The 20,881-nt window shown below is 42.3% G+C and overlaps 1 protein-coding gene and 1 pseudogene across 3 annotated transcripts in view; both read right to left on the reverse strand.

The window, feature by feature from the left end:
* The window catches only part of LOC114888177 (multidrug resistance-associated protein 4-like), a 35,450-nt gene extending 20,918 nt beyond the window's left edge, over window positions 1–14,532 (reverse strand). For 2 of the 3 annotated variants that reach the window (XM_029210160.1, XM_029210158.1), the window contains exons 1-2: window positions 14,011–14,198; window positions 12,275–12,421 (exon numbers count right to left, since the gene is read on the reverse strand). In XM_029210160.1, coding sequence (XP_029065993.1) covers window positions 12,275–12,421; window positions 14,011–14,062 — 199 coding nt within the window. In that variant the 5' untranslated portion in view covers window positions 14,063–14,198. Of the gene's footprint in view, window positions 1–12,274; window positions 12,422–14,010; window positions 14,199–14,497 lie in introns of those variants that run through there. The other variant, XM_029210159.1, reaches the window with a different exon arrangement.
* Window positions 1–20,881, reverse strand: part of LOC114888407 — a 130,736-nt pseudogene that overhangs the window by 80,429 nt on the left and 29,426 nt on the right.

Consider the following 20,881-nt stretch of genomic DNA (forward strand, 5'->3'; position numbering starts at 1 on the left):
GCATCATGTCACCTCGGAAAGTCTACCAGACACTGGAGCGATGTCCACCTGTTAAAATGCACTTGCTGATTCAGGAGTGTTGGGGGAGCTAGAGAGTCTGCATTTCTTCCCAGCTGTCAGGTGACCCCCCCTTTAAACTGTTTCCCAGATCACACTTCGAGGGGCAAGAAGATGGGAATCATTTAATCAATTCTGCTTTAAAAATATTAAAATCAGATGGACAATTTTTCCACATATTCTTATGGATTTTGCGGCCTCCCAGTCATTTTTTAACTTCCCAAAGTAGCAATATAGAAATAAGGAAAATACACGTCACAAAAGACATAGTTTAAATGCTTGTGATTTCTTTGATGGTAAAATGCAACTTGTTAACATAGCAGGATTCAGAAACACTGCAAGTATGATTTTTCTTAGAAAGTGTTGAAAGCAGTACAGGAATTTTTTAAGATGAAAAGGCTACTCAGGGATGAACAGTAAGTGAAAACTACCCCTTTACCTTTCACCAGATGTGCAAGTCTTAAGGTCTGAGAGACCCAGGGTTGGCAAATAGTGTAAAATACAAGGAAAACAAGAACAATGAGAAAAACCAACTCCCCACATACAATGACTACAAAAATGGAACCGAACGTCAAAGCAGGTCAAAAAACTAAAGTCTTGTTCACCAATGAGCTGAGTGTAGGAAATGTGAAATCAGAAAGTTCAGTAGCTACTTCCTTGCGCTAAGAAACATTAAGAGAATGAATGGTATTTGCAGAGTATTTCATCGGGCTTAGGGACAGACTGTTGGAAACAGAGCTGTGATTTTAAGTTCATGGCCTCATAGTGTTAAAGTTTTCTCAAAAGTCTCCAAATGAAATCCTTACGATGAATTCCCTTCACACACATGCCATGACTCTTCATCCAAATGACATGTGCTCCCTGCTGGAGTATCTCCAGGGAGGTAGAGGGAAGGGGGATTCACATGAACACCGGGAACCCAATCCATTTTCAGTCTGTTCTGTTAGACAGGGATTTCTCACATCAAACCGAATCTTGCCTTCCTAGAACATCCAACCTCTGCCGCTTCTTCTGCCCTTATAACCACACAAAGGGAACCTAATTTCTCTTGATATGACAGCCTTTCAAATACTTGAATGAAGTGAATCATATCCTTTCCAGCAACTACTCCTTGGTGCCTCAATGATCCCTCATAAGGCTCGGTGTCCTATCATGGCCGCTGCCTCTTGACCAGACTCAGATGGACAGTCTCAGTTAATGCCTTGTGCTCAGGATTAAAATCAGTACCCCAGGTAGTGGGGTAAATTGGTTTCACCACCTCCCCTATCCTGCATAGGATATAGTGAATCACGAAGCCAACAATAACAGTAAATTCTGGAGGCCAGATCACATTTTGGACACATGTAAAATGAAAATCCACATCGCTCTGCACAGGTAGATTTGGGGGAACAGCTGAGCGATATGTATAAACTAAGAGTGCATCCCTTCTGACCCCAAAATTCCATTTCTAGGAACATATCCCCAAGAGTTAATAAGTTCATCAAAAGGTTGAATGTGGCATATTTGTCAAGTCAGAAGTAGAAAACAACCCGAACAAGTCTGAAACAAGTCTATAATGTATTACGTACAATTTTAATTTTTTTGGACTTTCTACGATAACTGCATATTGTGTAAAAAGGTAAAGCAGGGAGGGGAGAGCAAGAGAAAGACAGGGAAAGAGGGTCAGGAGGAAGAAGGAGGTAAAAGGGAGGAGGGAGGGAGGAAAAGCGGGGGAAGAGAGGAGGAGGGAGGTACCCCCCTTGAAGTCCATGGTATCCAAGAACCATCAGGGTCCTCCTAACTGCTCTGGTTCACAGTTTTCTATCTTGTCCATAAGACAGAATATCATGAAAGATGACATTTGAACTTCTTGTCAAAATACAAATTCAGGATGATCACATTTTAAGAACTGAGTCTACAATCTAAGCAGGAGTCAGTCACCTCTAGAATTCTAACACCTGACCCATACCCAGGACTCCTCTGCTTACTTATAACCAAACTGTAATTTAAAAGTTGGAAGTTCCCATGTCTAATCTGGGCCTTATTTTTTTTTTAAACAACAAAAAAAAGGTATATTTACATATAAAATACCGAAGTATATTTTTATTGAGGTATATTTTACATCTCATGAAATTCGCCCATTTCAGGTGTACAATTCAATGAATTTTTGTAACTTTACTGAGTGATGCAACCATCACCAAAAATCAGTTTTAAGACATTTTTATGCCCACAGTAAGATCCCTTGTGCCATTTACAGGACTCCTTATTCCCACTCCCAGCCTCAGGCAACCACTAATCTACTTTCTTTCTCTATAAATTTGCTTTTTCAGGACATAACATCCAAATGGAATCGTACAATAATGTGGTCTCTCGGTCTGACTTTTTTCACTCAGTGTAATGTTTTTGAGGTTCGCCATGATGTAGTATGTGTCTTTTTGAGCCCCATTCTTTACCACAAAGTGGTGTTAGGCACCAGCAAAAAAAGACCCCATACTAGGCCACACCTGACCTTGAGGGTAAGTCAGAACAGATGTGTTTCGTGAACTCTTTGATATTGTGAACTTGTTTATATGGGCCCACAGCTAGCTTCACTAACGGTTCTAGAACATAATTCTTTTGATTAGAATCAGCCATTGCAGAGATTCAGAATCCAGGAGTCCTGGGTCAAGGCCAGTCTCTGAGTCCAGTGGAATGTGGTGGGGCAGGGAGGACAATAAAAGATCCATTGTCCTGGTGAGAAATGGGATCTACGTCCAATCAGCCAATGGAAAAAAAGAGTGGAGTCCCTCCAAAGGGGCAAAAAAAATATACCTGAACCTTCCAGGTACCGTGCAAGGGGATGGGGCAAAATGGGTCCAATGGAGAGGGTGTTCAGTGGAACGCGAAGACGGTCACCAGGCTGAAAAGGATCCCTGCGTGCATGAGGGAGCCACTAAGGCAGGCAGGCCAGCCTGGACTTCCTGCATCACCTTACACAAACTCATTCAGCTTGGACGAGCCTGAGAACGGGAGAGGGAGCTGCGGAAGTCAGGGCGCTCCGCATTTTCTTAGTCTTTGCTGTTAGAACAGGCCATCAGTATGGTGGCAGCCTAAAGAATGTCTTGAAATAGAGCAACAGGATTTAGGAAACCGTCAGTGGAAACACCACCAAGTTCTGGTAGTCAGCAGCAAGAGGCCTTCAGGCAACTAAGCAACATCTCCACCTACATCCCAACTCTCTGTCCAATAATAGTTTTTAAATGTCTACTGATATGTTACAATGGATCAATTACTCCTCTTTACTTCTTAAGGGCCTGGAGTTTATAAGGTAAAACTATCAGGTATCAAATATTTAACCCAAATAAGTGCCAAGATTCATCCTGAATATAAAACTAAATCCCAGGGAAACGTATTAGGTGTTTGACAGTTTCTCTTCCTTGACTGACAGACAACAGAACTTGGAAGCTTGGATAGTCTGATTCCGTGAAACACAGCTTCCACAGAACCAACATATGTGGTTTTCTCTTCATGACATCCCATACCAGAACCAAAGCCGACCATAAATAATCTAGTCCAAATTCCACTTTTGAAAATAAGCTACAGGGAAGCGTTCAATTTAATCTACCACTAAAGAGTAGATTAAATAGATTTAATCTATTTACTAAAGAGTAAATAATTCATGACCCCTAAACCTTCTGGGCTGACTAGGCCTGTGTTTACAGTACTTATTTTGGCTTGTATTTTCTTGAAGGAATGAAGTCCCGCTAATAGATACAGGAGGGGGAGGCAAGATAACACTAGTGTGCTGGCTGCTCTGATTAGTGACCTCGAAGATTGTTCCCAAATCCTTGAATAACAACTCAGCGTCTGGAGAAGCCTACAGGTCTTGAACATGAAGAGCCTGGTTAACTGGTCACCAGCACTCAGAGGCTGTGATAACAGACATCCAGTCCCACTTAATGCTCCCAACTTTATGGCTGTAGTTTTCACATTAACTGACAAAGTGGAGGGACTTCACAGCTGTAATAGCATGTACTCCTCCAACTGCTTTCTCTCCACGGCTTCATAAGACGAGATCTGTGTGGGCCTCTGTGGTTCACCATCCTGTGCTCCACACGGGGCCTGGACTAGACAACATGTGCTGAATAAATCTACACAAGATGCTGCCCTCAACAGTCTCATTTAACCCTCACGACAGTCTTGTGAAACAGGAGGAGCAGCAGTTGTTCCCATTTCACAGGAGAGGACGTTCCCAGACACCACGTAGTCAGTGTCACGAAGATTCATTAGGCACTGACCACATTCTAAGCACTGTGACTGTATGAACCTGCTTAATGTCTACAATATAAGATATAGATAAGGTAGGTGTGAGTAGTATCCCCATTTTACAGATAAAAAAACCGAGAAACAGAGAATTTAAGTAACTAGCATGTAAGTATTAACATAACTATAACCAGCTATCACTATTAGTAACCAGAACTAGGATTGAACTCAGGCAGTTGGCTCCAGAGTCCATACTTTTACGGTACACGGGCCTCTCAGTTGTGGCCTCTCCCATTGCAGAGCACAGGGTCCGGACGCACAGGCTCCGTGGCCATGGCTCATGGGCCCAGCCGCTCCGCGGCATGTGGGATCCTCCCGGACCAGGGCACGAACCCGTGTCCCCCGCATCGGCAGGCGTACTCTCAACCACTGCGCCACCAGGGAAGCCCCAGAGTCCATACTTTTAAACCAAGGCAGACAACATCCTGCCTTGAGATGTGCGTGTCCAAGAGTATCTATCTGCTTTGGCCTCGGTCACGTAGCTAGTTGATGGCCAGGCCAAGGCCACTCCCATCTTCCTTCCAGCCCACATCCCTGCCTTGACAGTTGCTATCAATCATCACCTGCAAAAACAAAGCCACTCTGGGCCTTATCACGAGTCTAAACAACTGAACAGAGTGGGCATGTATGCTGATGAACTAACTCTTCATAGGAACCCAGGTCAGGAGGCTACCTTCCGAAGCAAGACAGGTGGAAGGCCTCAGGGTGGAGGAAGCAACCAGTGGGAAACCTAGAGGGACACTCAGATCAAGAAACTTACTACCGAAGATCCGCCTGCTACATGCCACAAAGCCTCTTACATGCCACCAAAAGTCCACGGTAAAACTATAGAGCTAATTTTATTGAAGAGGATGTTTACATTTTACCAATCTTATATCTTAATTCATTTTTATTACCATTTTATTTATTTTTTTTAACGTCAGAACGTACGAATTTAATGAATTTAACATCATACTACTCCTTAGGATACCCCGTACTTAAAGGCCCTGATTCTAAGCTCCTGTTGGCAGCTTCCTCCACAACGGTATCTTGTTCTTCTCTGAAAGTGGAGTCCAAACCCTATCATCTCCAGGCAGCTGCCAAATCTAGCATCATTCCATGAACTTCCAGAAGACGTTCTCTTTACCCTTTTCTCCTAGGATGGCAGGCACTTCACACCATGGCTTCTCTCCTTCTGTGGATGCAGAGCTTCTCCCAGACCAAGATGCTGCTCAATCAATTCTCAGGCCGCTCTCTGCACAGTGCTTGGCGTATGGTAAACAGTCACTAAAGATTTCTTTTTTTAATTGGAGTATAGTTGTTTTACAATGTTGTATTAGTTTCTACCATACAGAGAAGAAGAGTTCCCTGTGCTATACAACAGGTTCTTATTAGTTATCTACTTTATATGTATTAGTGTCAATCCCAATCTCTCAATTCATCCCACCCTCCCCCCGCCCCCCGCTTTACCCCCTTGGTGTCCATACGTTTGTTCTCTACATCTATGTCTCTATTTCTGCCTTGCAAACCAGTTCATCTGTATCATTTTTCTAGGTTCCTCATATATGCTTTAATATATATTTGTTTCTCTCTTTCTGATTTGCTTCACACTGTATAACAGTCTCTAGGTCCATCCACACAAATGACCCAATTTCATTCCTTTTTATGACTGAGTAATATTCCATTGTATATATGTACCACATCTTCTTTATCCATTTGTCTGTCGATGGACACTTAGGTTGCTTCCATGACCTGGATATTGTAAAGAGTGCTGCAGTGAACATTGGGGTGCATGTGTCTTTGTGAATTACGGTTTTCTCTGGGTATATACCCAGTAGTGGGATTGCTGGGTCATATGGTAATTCTATTTTTAGTTTTTTAAGGAACCTCAATACTGTTCTCCATAGTGGCTGTATCAATTTACATTCCCACCAAGAGTGCAACAGGGTTCCCTTTTCACCACACCCTGTCCAGCATTTGTTGTTTGTAGATTTTCTGATGATGCCCATTCTAACTAGTGTGAGGTGATACCTCATTGTACTTTTGATTTGCATTTCTCTAATAATTAGTGATGTTGAGCAGCTTTTTATGTGCCTCTTGGCCATCTGTACGTCTTCTTTGCAGAAATGTCTACTTAGGTCTTCATCCCATTTTTTGATTGGGTTGTTTGTTGTTTTGATATTGAGCTGCATGAGCTGTTTATATATTTTGGAGATTAATCCTTTGTCCGTTGGTTCGTTTGCAAATATTTTCTCCCATTCTGAGGGTTGTTTTTTCATCTTGTTTATAGCTTTCTTTGCTGTGCAAAAGCTTTTCAGTTTCATTAGCTCCCGTTTATTTTTCTTTTATTTCCATTATTCTAGGACGTGGGTCAAAAAAAATCTTGCTGTGATTTATGTCAAAGAGTGTTCTTCCTATGTTTTCCTCTAACAGGTTTATAGTGTCTGGTCTCACATTTAGGTCTCTAATCCATTCTGAGTGTATTTTTGTGTATGGTGTTAGGGCGTGTTCTAATTTCATTCTTTAACATGTAGCTGTCCAATTTTCCCAGCACCACTTACTGAAGAGACTGTATTTTCTCCATTGTCTATCCTTGCCTCCTTTGTCATAGATTAGTTGACCATAGGTGCATGGGTTTACCTCTGGGCATTCTATCCTGTTCTATTGATCTATATTTCTGTTTTTTGTGCCAGTACCATATTGTCTTGATTACTGTAGCTTTGTAGTATAGTCTGAAGTCAGGGAGTCTGATTCCTCCAGCTCCGTTTTTTCCCCTCAAGATTGCTTTGGCTATGTGGGGTCTTTTTTGTCTCCATATAAACTTTAAGATGTTTTGTTCTAGTTCTGTAAAAAATGCCCTTGGTGGGCTTCCCTGGTGGTGCAGTGGTTGAGAATCTGCCTGCCAATGCAGGGGACACAGGTTCGAGCCCTGGTCTGGGAAGATCCCACATGCCACGGAGCAACTGGGCCCGTGAGCCACAACTACTGAGCCTGTGCATCTGGAGCCTGTGCTCCGCAACAGGAGAGGCCGCGACAATGAGAGGCCCGTGCACCGCAATGAAGAGTGGCCCCTGCTCGCCGCAACTAGAGAAAGCCCTCGCATAGAAACGAAGACCCGACGCAGCCAAATAAATAAATAAATAAAATTTATTTTTTTAAAAAATGCCATTGGTAACTTGATAGGGATTGCACTGAATCTGTAGATTGCTTTGGGTAGTACAGTCATTTTCACAATATTGATTCTTCCAATCCAAGAACATGGTATATCTCTCCATCTGTTTGTATCATCTTTGATTTCTTTCATCAGTGTCTTATAGTTTTCTGAGTACAGGTCTTTTACCTCCTTAGGTAGGTTTATTCCTAGGTATTTTATTCCTTTCGTTGCAATGGTGAATCGGATTGTTTCTTTAATTTCTCTTTCTGATCTTTTGTTGTTAGTGTATAGGAATGCAAGAAATCTCTATGCATTAATTTTGTATCCTGCAACTTTACCAAATTCATTGCTTAGCTCTAGTAGTTTTCTGGTGGCATCTTTAGGACTTTCTATGTATAGTATCATGACATCTGCAAACAGTGACAGTTTTACTTCTTCTTTCCAATTTGTATTCCTTTTATTTCTTTTTCTTCTCTGATTGCCATGGCTAGGATTTCCAAAACTATGTTGAATAATAGTGGCAAGAGTGGACATCCTTGTCTTGTTCCTGATCTTAGAGAAAATGCTTTCAGCTTTTCCCCATTGAGTATGATTGCTGGCTGTAGGTTTGTCATATATGGCCTTTATTATGTTGTGGTAGGTTCCCTCTATGCCCACTTTCTGGAGAGTTTTTATCATAAATGGGTGTTGGATTTTGTCAAAAGCTTTTTCTGCATCTATTGAGATGATCATATGGTTTTTATACTTCAATTTGTTAATATGGTGTATTACATTGATTGATTTGCATATATTGAAGGATCTTTGCACCCCTGGGATAAATCCCACTTGACACAGTGTATGATCCTTTTAACGTGTTGTTGGATTCTGTTTGCTAGTATTTTGTTGAGGATTTTTGCATCTATATTCATCAGTGATATTGGTCTGTAATTTTCTTTTTTTATAGTATCTTTGGTTTTGGTATCAGGGTGATGGTGGCCTTGTAGAATGAGTTTGGGAGTGTTCCTTCCTCTGCAACTTTTTTGGAAGAGTTTGAGAAGGATGGGTGTTAGCTCTTCTCTAAATGTTTGATAGAATTCACCTGGGAAGCCATCTGTTGGAAGATTTTTTAATCTTAGTTTCAATTTCATTACTTGTGATTGGTCTGTTCATATTTTCTATTTCTTCCTGGTTCAGTCTTGGAAGGTTATACCTTTCTAAGAATTTGTCCATTTCATCCAGGTTGCCCATTTTATTGGCACAGAGTTGCCTGTAGTAGTCTCTTATGATGCTTTGTATTTCTGTGGTGTCCGTTGTAACTTCTCCTTTTTCATTTCTAATTTTATTGATTTGAGTCCTCTCCCTCTTTTTCTTGATGAGTCTGGCTAAAGATTTATCAATTTTGTTTATCTTCTCAAAGAACCAGCTTTTAGCTTCATTGATCTTTGTTACTGTTTTCTTTGTTTCTATTTCATTTACTTCTGCTCTGATCTTTATGATTTCTTTCCTTCTATTAACTTTGGGTTTTGTTTGTTCTTCTTTCTCTAGTTCCTTTAGGTGTAAGGTTAGGTTGTTTATTTGAGATTTTTCATGTTTCTTGCAGTAGAATTATATTGCTATAAACTTCCCTCTTAGAACTGCTTTTGCTGCATCCCATGGGTTTTGGATCATCATGTTTTCACTGTAGTTTGTCTCTAGGTATTTTTTGAATTCCTCTTGAATTTCTTTAGTGATCTCTTGGTTATTTAGTAGCATATTGTTTAGCCTCCCCTTGTTCACATTCATTATGGTCTTCTTCCTGTAATTTATTTCTAATTTCATAGCACTGTGGTCAGAAAAGATGCTCGATACGATTTCGATTTTCTTAAATTTACTGAGGCTTGATTTGTGACCCAAGATGTGATCTATCCTGGAGAATGTTCCGTGTGCACTTGAGAAAGTGTAATCTGCTGTTTTCGGGTGGAATATCCCATAAATATCAATTAAATCTGGTCTATTGTGTCATTTAAAGCTTGTGTTTCCTTATTAATTTTCTGTCTTGATGATCTGTCCATTGCTGTAAGTGAGGTGTTAAAGTCCCCACTATTATTGTGTTACTGTCGATTTCCTCTTTTATAGCTGTTAGCATTTGCCTTATGTATTGAGGTGCTCCTATGTTGGGTGCATATATATTTATAATTGTTATATCTTCTTGGATTGATCCCTTGATCATTATATAGGGTCCTTCCTTGTCTCTTGTAACATTTTTTATTTTAAAGTCTATTCTATCTGATAGGAGTATTGCTACTCCAGTTTTCTTGTGATTTCCACTTGCATGGAATATCTTTTTCCATCCCCTCACTTTCAGTCTGTATGTGTCCCTAGATCTGAAGTGGGTCTCTTGTAGACAGAATATATACTGTCTACAGTCTTGTTTTTGTATCCATTCAGTGAGCCTGTGTCTTTTGGTTGGAGCATTTAATCCATTCACATTTAAGGTAATTGCCAATATGTATGTTTCTATTACCATTTTCTTAATTTTGGGCGGTTTGTTTTTGTAGGTCCTTTTCTTCTCTTGTGTTTCCCACTTAGCATTTGTTGTAGAGCTGATTTGGTGGTGCTGAATTCTCTTAGCTTTTGCTTGTTTGTAACACTTTTGATTTCTCCGTAGAATCTGAATGGGATCCTTGCTGGGTAGAGTATTCTTGGTTGAAGTTCTTCCCTTTCATCACTTTAAATATATCATGTCACTCCCTCTTGGCTTGCAGAGTTTCTCCTGAGAAATCAGCTGTTAACCTTACGGGAGTTCCCTTGTATGTTATTTGTCGTTTTCCCCATGTTGCTTTTAATAATTTTTCTTTGAATTAATTTTTGTCCGTTTGATTACTATGTGTCTCGGCATGTTTCTGCTTGGGTTTATCCTGCTTGGGACTCTCTGTGCTTCCTGGACTTGGGTGGCTATTTCCTTTCTCATGCTAGGGAAGTTTTTGACTATAATCTCTTTGAATATTTTCTCAGGTCCTTTCCCCCTCTCTTCTCCTTCTGGGTCCCCTATAATGCGAATGTTGGTGTGTTTAATGTTGTCCCAGAGGTCTCTTAGGCCGTCTTCATTTCTCTTTTCTTTATTCTGTTCTGTAGCAGTGATTCCCACCATTCTGTCTTCCAGGTCACTTATCCGTTCTTCTGCGTCAGTTATTCTACTATTGATTCCTTCTAGTGTGTTTTTCATCTGTTATTGTATTGTCCATCTCTGTTTGTTTGTTCTTTAATTCTTCTAGGTCTTTGTTAAATATTTCTTGCATCTTCTTAATCGTTGCCTCCATTCTTTTTCCAAGGTCCTGGATCATCTTCACTACCATTATTCTGAATTCTTTTTCTGGAAGGTTGCCTATCTCCACTTCATTTAGCTGTTTCTCTGGGGTTTTATCTTGTTCCTTCATCTGGGATATAGTCCTCTGCCTTTTCATTTTGTCTACATTTCTATGATTGTGGTTTTCGTTCCACAGGCTGCAGGATTGTAGCTCTTGCTTCTGCTGTCTGCCCTCTGGTGGATGAGGCTATTTAAGAGGCTTGTGCAAGTTTCCTGATGGGAGGGACTGGGGGTGGGTAGAGCTCAGTAAAACTTTAATCTGCTTGTCTGCTGATTGGCAGGGCTGGGTTCCCTCCCTGCTGGTTGTTTGGCCTGAGACGACACAGCACTGAAGACTACAGGCTCTTTGGTGAGGCTAATGGCAGACTCCAGGAGGGCTCTCACCAATGAGTACTTCCCAGAACTTCTGCTGCCAGTGCCCTTGTCCCTGCAGTGAGCCATAGCCACCCCCTGCCTCTGCAGGAGACCCTCCAACACTAGCAGGTAGGTCTGGTTCAGTCTCCTATGGGGTCACTGCTCCTTCCCCTGGGTCCTGTTGTGCACACTACTTTGTGTGTGCCCTCCAAGTGTAGAGTCTCTGTTTCCCCCATCCCATCGAAGTCCTGCAGTCAAATCCCGCTAGCTTTCAAAGTCTGATTCTCTGGGGATTCTTGCTCCCATTGCTGGACCCCCAGGTTGGGAAGCCTGACGTAGGGCTTAGAACCTTCACTCCAGTGGGTGGACTTCTGTGTTATAGCTGTTCTCCAGTTTGTGAGTCGCCCACCCAGCGGTAATGGGATTTGATTTTACTGTGATTGCGCCCCTCCTACCATCTCACTGTGGCTTCTGTTTTGTCTTTGGATGTGGGGTATCTTTTTTGGTGAGTTCCAGTGTCTTCCTGTCGATGATTGTTCAGCAGTTAGTTGTGATTACGGTGCTCTCACAAGAGGTAGTAAGCACACGACCTTCTACTCTGCCATCTTGAACCACTCTCATTACCATTTTAGGTAAACCTCAAAGTATAGGCACATGTCAGAGCACTGTGACCCCAGAAATGGATGGGAAATGAAAGAAAGAAACACACAGCCTGTCTCGTGTAGAGATTCTTTGTAAGAAGTTCCTTCCGAGGGGACAACCTAGCTTAACACTATGTGACACAGCCAACGTTTTAGCAACTCTTCAACAACATTGAAACACATTTGTATCGAATGTAGGGTGTTTCATACACCACACAAAAAATGGATTCCTAAATCATTCTGCAAAGTGAACGTTCATTTATCTTTCCACATACACATAAATTGGAATAAAAGCTTATATGATCTTATATTCAGATTTTCTCTGGTAGGAAAAGAATATCAGTAAAGCTTTTTGTACAAGATGGATCAACGTGCACAGTGATTTTCTCCCAAGAATCTCCTCCAATTTCAAATATCAAATGTAATCAGGCACTAAATGCATTAACAAGACATATATGCTGAGAAACTTGGTGTCCGACTTACCTATTGGATTTCTATCAAAGAACAATACCGGAGCTCTCAAAATGGACTCCAACATTTTGTTGTGCCAAATTTGTGAAGAATTAACAAGAACGCAGAATATCAACAGAGATCTTGTGATGCCGAAAAGGACAGTACCTACAGTTAGAACTGAAATAAAGAAACATCATTCAGCACAAGATCTCTGCCTTTCCTTCCATTATGCTAAAGCATGGCAGGCAGTTTATAAAGATATTATGTATTTTATTCTATAAATATAATTTATATATAAATTCATAAATAGAATATAGAATAAATTTATATATATAATGGATTATTTTTTAACAGCTTAATACATTCACAAGATACATTTAAGGAAGAATATAAAAATCACTATGTTCCTCTCATTAAACAGAAACCACATGGGAAAAAAAAATCATGTATAAACCACAATTTCATTCTATGCTTTCCTAATTCAATTACAAGTTCTAATAAAAACTCAGAAGAAAGAAAATTATAAAAAGTAGTTGATGGGCTTCCCTGGTGGCGCAGTGGTTGAGAGTCCGCCTGCCGATGCAGGGGACACGGGTTTGTGCCCCGGTCCGGGAAGATCCCACATGCCGTGGAGAGGCTAGGCCCGTGAGCCATGGCCGCTGGGCCTGCGCGTCCGGAGCAAAAATTCACATAAAAAGTAGTTGATCTTCCTTTTTCCGTATTTCAAATCTTACTAATTAAAACATGTCCCATAATCTAAAATTGAGGAATGCTTTGGTACCATCATGAACTAACAGGGAACAGGAGAAATGATTTACCGTTTCCTTGTAAATGGTAAATTTACATCGAAATTTAATTCCACATAAAGTAGTTAATTCCATGCCCAAGTAGCTTTAAAGAGTATGAAAACATCACATTAAGTTGCAAGCAGAAAATCTCTTAAATAATTGAATTGCAAGAAAATACAAATTATATTTTAACATGATACAATTAAATGAGCAACTAATCTCTAAGTGTTTTATAGAAATGCGAAGCATCTGGAAATGAACATAATCACTTAAACTTATATTTTATTAACAACATAAATCAGTACCTGCTATGCATATAAAAATTAAAATAGCCCTAACATCTCTTGAACTGACAATGCTAAATAGAATGGACATAACTTCTATAATAAATGTTCCATCAAGTACTTTTTTTCTCCCCTCCAGCTGACAGGTCGCTTATTTCAACTCTGAAAGCTGCTCAAATTCCTGAATTCCATCAACATACATTTGCCTTAGCCCATCATCCTATGTGAATGTATAAAAGATTCCCTTTCTTCTTCCTTTAAGTTCCCATAGTCCACCAATTCAGAAGGTAAACAACTAATGGATTTAGGTTTCTTAGCAAGAGATCAACACAATAAACACCATATTTCAATGAGTGCGTTCTTACAAAGATATCACACTCTATCTCTGCAGAAAGCTTGTATGAGGGTTTCCCATGGGAATATTTTTTAGATGAGTATTTCCTCTAAAAAGTATGTAACACTACATATATTCTAAGCACTCTTTTGAAAGCAGAGAGCCATGTTAATATTAGTCTAGCAAGACAGATGGTAAATTAATCACACAGTTGCGGACACGATAACATTGTAATTTCAAGGTAAGAAAGAGAAGCAGTCCTAGTTCCCAGACACTGGATTTCTCCCTGCTTAGCTTCCCTCTTAAGTAATTAGTGAAGCCCAAGAGATGAGCGGTATGGCGAAAAGGGGCTTTGCCTACCTGTGAGGAAATAATGCCTTTGTTTGGGGGCCCTTGCTGCCAAAGGATTCATCCAAGTTCAATAAAAGCCAGGTTTTATTCAGACAGAATTGGAACAATCTGAACCACACGGTAGGGATCTGTTTCTAATCCTCTTGCCCATCCATCTAATGAGATAAGATTTAGCTAAAGCAACTTACTAGAATAGACAATAGCCACATACTTCTATAGTGGCTGATTTTCTGAATGTGCAATCCTGGTTTAACTTCCAAAATCCAGTACAGAGCAAATGAAGAGTCTTCACTTAACCTCTTTGTTCTAGTAGATTTTTCAAATAATCATTCTAATTAATTCACAGAGTAAATACAACTCAGGCTCTTAACCCGCTAAGACATTACTAAATGACTCCTGGAAGCCCTAGTTGCTCACACAGGCTCATTGTAAGCATCTCAGACTCTTGTATAATAGACCAGATTACTCGATTTCATCTGAATAAACTGTAAAGTACCAGTCAGGATCAGGCACCACAATTAGGTTTCCTTTTCCATACACCATGGCATACAGTGTACTCTGTCCATTCGCCCTATGGAACACGGAAGAAAAAAAATATTGTGCTATGGATAGAATTTAAATAAATAACAACCAAAAAAAACCCCTCAATTTTGGGCTTCCCTGGTGGCGCAGTGGCTGAGAGTCCGCCTGCCGATGCAGGGGACATGGGTTCGTGCCCCAGTCTAGGAAGATCTCACATGCTGTGGAGCGGCTGGGCCCGTGAGCTGTGGCCGCTGAGCCTGCGCATCCGGAGCCTGTGCTCCGCAACGGCAGAGGCCACAACAGTGAGAGGCCCACGTACCGCAAAAAAACAAAGCAAAACAAAACAAAACAAACCCTCAATTTGGAAGATGTGTTTTATGCTGGAAAATGGTTCCCAGCTCACAAGGCCCTGTGTCCATCTACCTTATAAAGACTCAGTTTGAATCATGACAGCAGGGGAAACGACGTGAGGATCAGAAGAGGGGGCTGAACAAGCCCCACCTCCCCCCCTGACTCTGTGGGAAACTGCGGCTTCTTCTTGATTTTACAGCACTTTGGGTCAGACCAGGAATCACTCACCAATCCTGAAGGACGTAGGCAACCTGGAGCAGGAAACAACAATCACTCAAACACTGACATTACTGACCCCCTCAAAACCCCGCTCACTAGAATGGGTGATGGAAAGGCTCCAGAGAACGGAGACGGTCCTTCCAGCTCAGGTCAGGGGCAAGCCCCACATCCCAGATAACCACAGGTCAGGGAAGGGCATGTGACATTTTAAAATCTCTAAAAGACATCCTTTCTTTCCTAAAAGCTCTCTATCATGCATATGTGATACCAGAAAGCCTCACTTATTTTTATTTTGCTCCCCACAGATAACGCATTTCAATGCAAATCCAAGTGGACTGCAAAATGCAGTAGTAATAGTGTAAATGTCAGGATTTTTTGAAGGAAAACGCTTGACAAGTACTGTGACGGTCAGTTTTCTGTGTCAGCTTGGCCAGGCCAGTCTCCAGTGATTCAACCAAACACCCGGCTAGATGTTGCTGTGAAGGTATTTTGTAGATGTGGTTCACATCTACAGTCAGTCAACTTAAGTAAAGGAGATCACCCTCAACAATGTGGTGGGCCTCATCCAGTCAGTCAAAGGCCTTAACAGGAAAACCTGAGGATTCTTGGAAAAGGAAGAAATTCTGCCTCAAGACTGCAGGGTCAGCGGCCTGAATCAGCCCACAGGCCTGCCTTACTGATTTCATATTCACCCAGCTAGATCCCACAGTCTCATGAGCCAATTCTTTGAAATAAATCTCTTAATACACATATTAAAAATAATAATAAAATAAATACAGTATAAATAGTACATATATATCAAGTTGAGGGCACAAACCAAAATAAATGTCCTTACTTACCTGAGCTGCGATGTTTACTAGAAGAAGGAAAATGATGGTAAGCCAGTGAGCACCGGCTGTGAAGTAATTCATGTAGGTCTTAAAGTGAACTCTTCCCTCCGAATAGCTCTCCAGTGGTAGTGTAACCTGTATATGCTCAGTCTGTGAGGCAAAAGTGACAGTGAGAGACAAAATTTTAAATAATGAACCCCCGAATTCTAGAAGTTCAACAATTCGCTCCATTGCAAAGCTGTGAAAAAGCAGACACATCTCATATGCTGGTAGGAGTGCAAGATGGTCCATCTCCTACAGAGAAGGATGCGGAACTATCTAGCAAAACCATGCATGCATTCACCCTTGGACGCAGCCATCCTATTCCTAGCAATCTATTAGAAACAAGGAAACATCATTTGCACAAAGTTATTCACTGTTGGGTGGCTTTGCTTTAAATCGATCACGGGCCTCAGCACACACACAACATACCTGATTCAAGTATAAATGCAGAAGCTTGTTCCACAACAACACACTAAATGATATGGAGCTAATGTATCCCTCTAGATTATTTGTGTCACTCAAAGATGGAAACATAAAACATACTTAGGGCTCAAGATACTAGCCGAATACAGTAAACTGAGTTCAGACGGTGAGCTGGAGACATGTGAGTTTGGATAGCAGGGGAGCAGCATATGATCAGAATCCACTTGGTTCCTGAATTTCAGAGAGGGATTCCTGAGTTTGGAATGTGTGGGACTAATCTAAATACTTATCAGAATCATCCAGGATCCTGGGTTTGAATAGTGAGGGTTTGGATATCGAGGAACACCGGTGTATGTTTTTAAGGGAGATCTAGTGCCTTTCTGTCTGGAGGACTTAGAATGCATTATAGAGTCACAGGAGCCAAGGATGTCCTGGGCTCTATGCTGGCCACTGGGATTGAAGGTGGATAAGATGTGGTTTGGTCTTGAATGGTAAGAAAGGAAGATAGGAACTAATTCCAAACCGTCTGTTGTGTGTCAGGTCCTTTGCACAGGCTACCTCTGGCCCATCACAGACCATCTGACAAGGGGGCAAAATAATACCATGAGTCACCTACAGTGCCAGCTGACACACAGGACAGCAGCTGATTTAATCTGGGCCACAGCAGGACTCCATATAAGGAGGTCTTAACATTACGCCTCTAGATGCATAAAGGAAGCCAGGAGCCAGCAGAGCAAGTAGGATGTAACTATGATAAACTGAAGAGTTCTCATATCAGTGTGAGCCACATACACCCAGAAATTCATAGCAGTACACCCACTACTGATCTCCATAAGATTCTCCATCCTACACCCAAGGGAGAACCCCATTCAGGGAGCAATTTAATTCTACCAGTTCCGTGGAATAAGGCCTCGGAAACTTAGGATATACTTTGGGACAAACAAAGATGTCATGAGCAGAGCAGACTGAAGGTCCATAGGTCCACCAAGAGTGGACAGACCAGGGCATTTGCAGGATGAGAAACTCACATCTTGGTCCTCTGGAGCGGCATCTTGCAACGAGGGTCTGGAAGACTGTTGAGACCAAACTGAGGACTCAGAGGTCTGATTCCTCAGAGTGGGAGTTCCTGGAACTGGAGACAGTTCAGCCTGCTCGTTCACCTTCTTTAAAAGGATATCTTCAAAATCTACCCCAGATTTCGGAAATGTAGCATAAAGTCCCCTTTTGCACGATTTTGCCCTAAAATAAAGAATTTGAGAGGAATGCATTTGCATTTGATAATACTAATCTATTCTAAATACTAATCAAGAAAAGTTAACTGGTCTTAAATTATGATTTTCCAAAGAAAATGATCCTTAGGTTTGGAATTCTGGTTGACAAATCTACTCCAACTCGAAACAGAACTGAGCATTCTGATCTCTGCCAAACCCTGTGTTAGGTACTGCGGGATGTGAAAGAAATGTGTGCTCATGTGTTAAAAACGGAGGCCATTGACATAACTACCGCGGGCACTTCGGAATCAAAAAGCACAGAGGCTGGTGATATTATCAACACAGTCTGTTTAGACAACACAGAAATTGAAAGAAGCCTCATGTGACAAGCAGGATTTAAAAAAACAGTCAATTGGGAAAGATATTCCAGGAAAGAAACTTAAGACTGACCCAGAGGTGGGCACGAGCACATCTGCATAGGTAAGGGTCACTCATCAGATCTTCGCTGACCATTGTCATAGTATCATGTGCCCCGCTGAGACGAGCGATGTAGGAACCAGCCCTGGACGGAGAACCCACGAGCCGCGTCTACATGGTCTTCACAACTGCCCCACAAACACAGGAAGTTCCCAACTGAAAATTCAATATTCCAGCTGATGAAACAGCTAATAAACAAGGAGGCCATGAGACCGGGGTGGCTCTAATGCCTTGACAGCCTGTGCCAGCAAACCATAACCTAAGCCAGAATCGATCACAACCCATCACAAGCAGCCAACCAGGCTTCCCCGCATCAGGCAACTGCTTAAGCTACAGCCCATCTAACCGTTTTCTCTGGACGCGTGTGACACATCGTGGCACAGTTTCCCTCCCTTACAAAGTTATATAAAATAATGTGCAGATGTTTTCCCTATTTTCTGACCCCATGAAAACAAGACCCAGCTGATTCACTCAGTAGCAAACAAAATATTGGGCAAAACCCCAGGATGAAAAACTAACTAAAGTAGGGTATGTCTGGTTAAGACAGGTCAGGTAAAGAAGGTGGCCCACGACCCCAGCTGGTACCTCTCTCATTCTATCCCCTGAGGTGGTCCACTAGGAGAAGCCCAGTGAAGCCTCTGGGTACCACCTGACACTGCAGAATTAGAAAATTATTCACGATACACTGTTTCTTGTTCCACTTGGGAGGCAAAATTCATACACCTTATTTGATGAAATTATCACTTTCCACTTAGTATCTGTAAGATGCACAAGGAAACAACTAATGGTACAAAGACAGCAATTTTACTGGGCAGCCAATCACTGATAATTCTGAGGGGACGAGAGGGCAGTCATCCCCTCTCTGCTGTGAGAGAGGGACCAGACAAACAGTAAGGATGGACCCCAACTCACCCAGGGGTGCTCACCAGTGGACAAATGGTTGTTCTGATAGTAGTAAAATTGAGGGTAGTGTCCTCAAAAGAAGCAATAAGGGGTCCCTAAAACATCCAGGGACTGGCTGAATAGGTTATTCTGCCCACTGATTCGTGCTCATAATAGTACAAATGCTGGGGTTTTATACACTAGTATCACCCCCTCTGCGTGTGAAATCCACTGCTCTCAAGTTTGAGAGATCTGAGCCCCCCATTCCTGGAGGAGTACAGGAGAGTTGACCATGGAACTGCTACTAGAGAGGTAGAGGTTCTGCATTTTAATTTAATATCTTACTTGGAGCAGAAATTCATTTGATAAGTCAGGAAGTTTACCAAGGGCCTGTTGGAACAGACGGTGGTTAAGGATGGAGGTGCTGAGGCACAGAGGCAAACAAGCCAAGGAGTGAAGCATCAAACCACCACCAAGTCTGAAAAATTCTCACTAATCTCCAATCCACCCCTAACCATGCTAGGAGTTGTGGGTTGAATGGTTCCCCCCTCCAAAATAAAGATACGTTCAAGCTATAAACATGACACCTGTAAAGGTGACCTTATTTGGAAACAGGGTCTTTGCAGATGTAATTAAGTTAAGATGAGGTCATATTGAGTAGGGTGGCCCTAAATCCAATATGACTGATGTCCTTATGAGAAGAGACTCAGACAGACACGGGGACAATGGCCACGTGACATCAGAGGCAGAGACTACAGTCCTGCAGCTGTAAGCCAAGGAGCCACAAGGAAGGCCGGTGAACCCCAGAAGCTGGAAGGGAGGATTCTCCCCTAGAGCGTTCAGGGAGCGCACAGCCCTGCCAGCACCTTGATTTGGGACTTGCAGCCTCCAGAGCAGTGAGATGATACATTTCTGTTGCTTTAAGCCGCCCAGTTTGCAGTACTTTGTTATGGCAGCTCCAGAAACTGATACACTAGCCTGAGCCCACACCTCTGTCTTCTCAACTGTACTGAGACTTCTAACTGTTTTGCTGTCGCCCCTCCAGTGAACATCGGAGGAATCTTTTAAATCTTACGTCAGACCACATCACTCCCCTGCTCTGGACCGTCCAGTGGCTTCCATCCCACTTCCTGGCCCGCCGCCCACTGCTCAGAGACCAGCGGCCTCCACGGCCCCCGCTCCCTCTCCTCAGACACGCTGGCCTTCCTGCCATTCCTCCACCTGCCAGCTCAGCTCCTTCCTTAGGACCCCCCTCCCCGAGGTGCCTGGATGGCCCGCACCTTCGTGTCCCTCAGGCCCGAGAGGCACCAGCTCCCCAGAGAGTCAGGATATCAGCCCCACCCCCTCTCTCTTTCATCACATCTGTCCCCATAAGAACAGAAGCCCCAAAAAGGCAGAGCCGCACAGGCTCTCACGGGTGTGGGGCAGTGAGACCAGCAACTGGCTACAGCAGCAGCGTGGGCGTCTCTGACGGGGGTGCTCGCCTCCCTTCGGGTGTTAATGGAAGGTGCTCTTCAGGCAAAGCAAGCATGACAATCACATGGATACAAACAGGTCTTAGTGTCTCTAATTTCCAAATACTAATACTCTTTGACTTAAGTTGTGGAAAGGGGACACAAACAGTTCTAAATAAAATAGCATCGTTCCCCTTAATAAATTTCACTGGAACAGTGATAATTCAGTAACTGCAGCAGCACTTTCATGTACGTTAGGGTTTACGCGGCCTAGGGTGTAACTGTGACATTTCTACAGGTCTTCGGATTCATCCTCAAAGGCGCGAATACCAGCTCTGAGAGGAAGGGGGCATAAAACTGAGGGAGAAGAGGCTGTTTACCATGAACTCAAGGAGAGTGACCTGCTGGGAGGCGTGGCCTTCCACACACCTGAGTGCTAGCAAGTTCCACAGGCTTCTAGAAGCTACTT

This window comes from Monodon monoceros, unplaced genomic scaffold, assembly GCF_005190385.1.
Source record: "Monodon monoceros isolate NGI ecotype Baffin Bay Population unplaced genomic scaffold, NGI_Narwhal_1 Super_Scaffold_8, whole genome shotgun sequence".
Lineage (NCBI taxonomy): Eukaryota > Metazoa > Chordata > Mammalia > Artiodactyla > Monodontidae > Monodon > Monodon monoceros.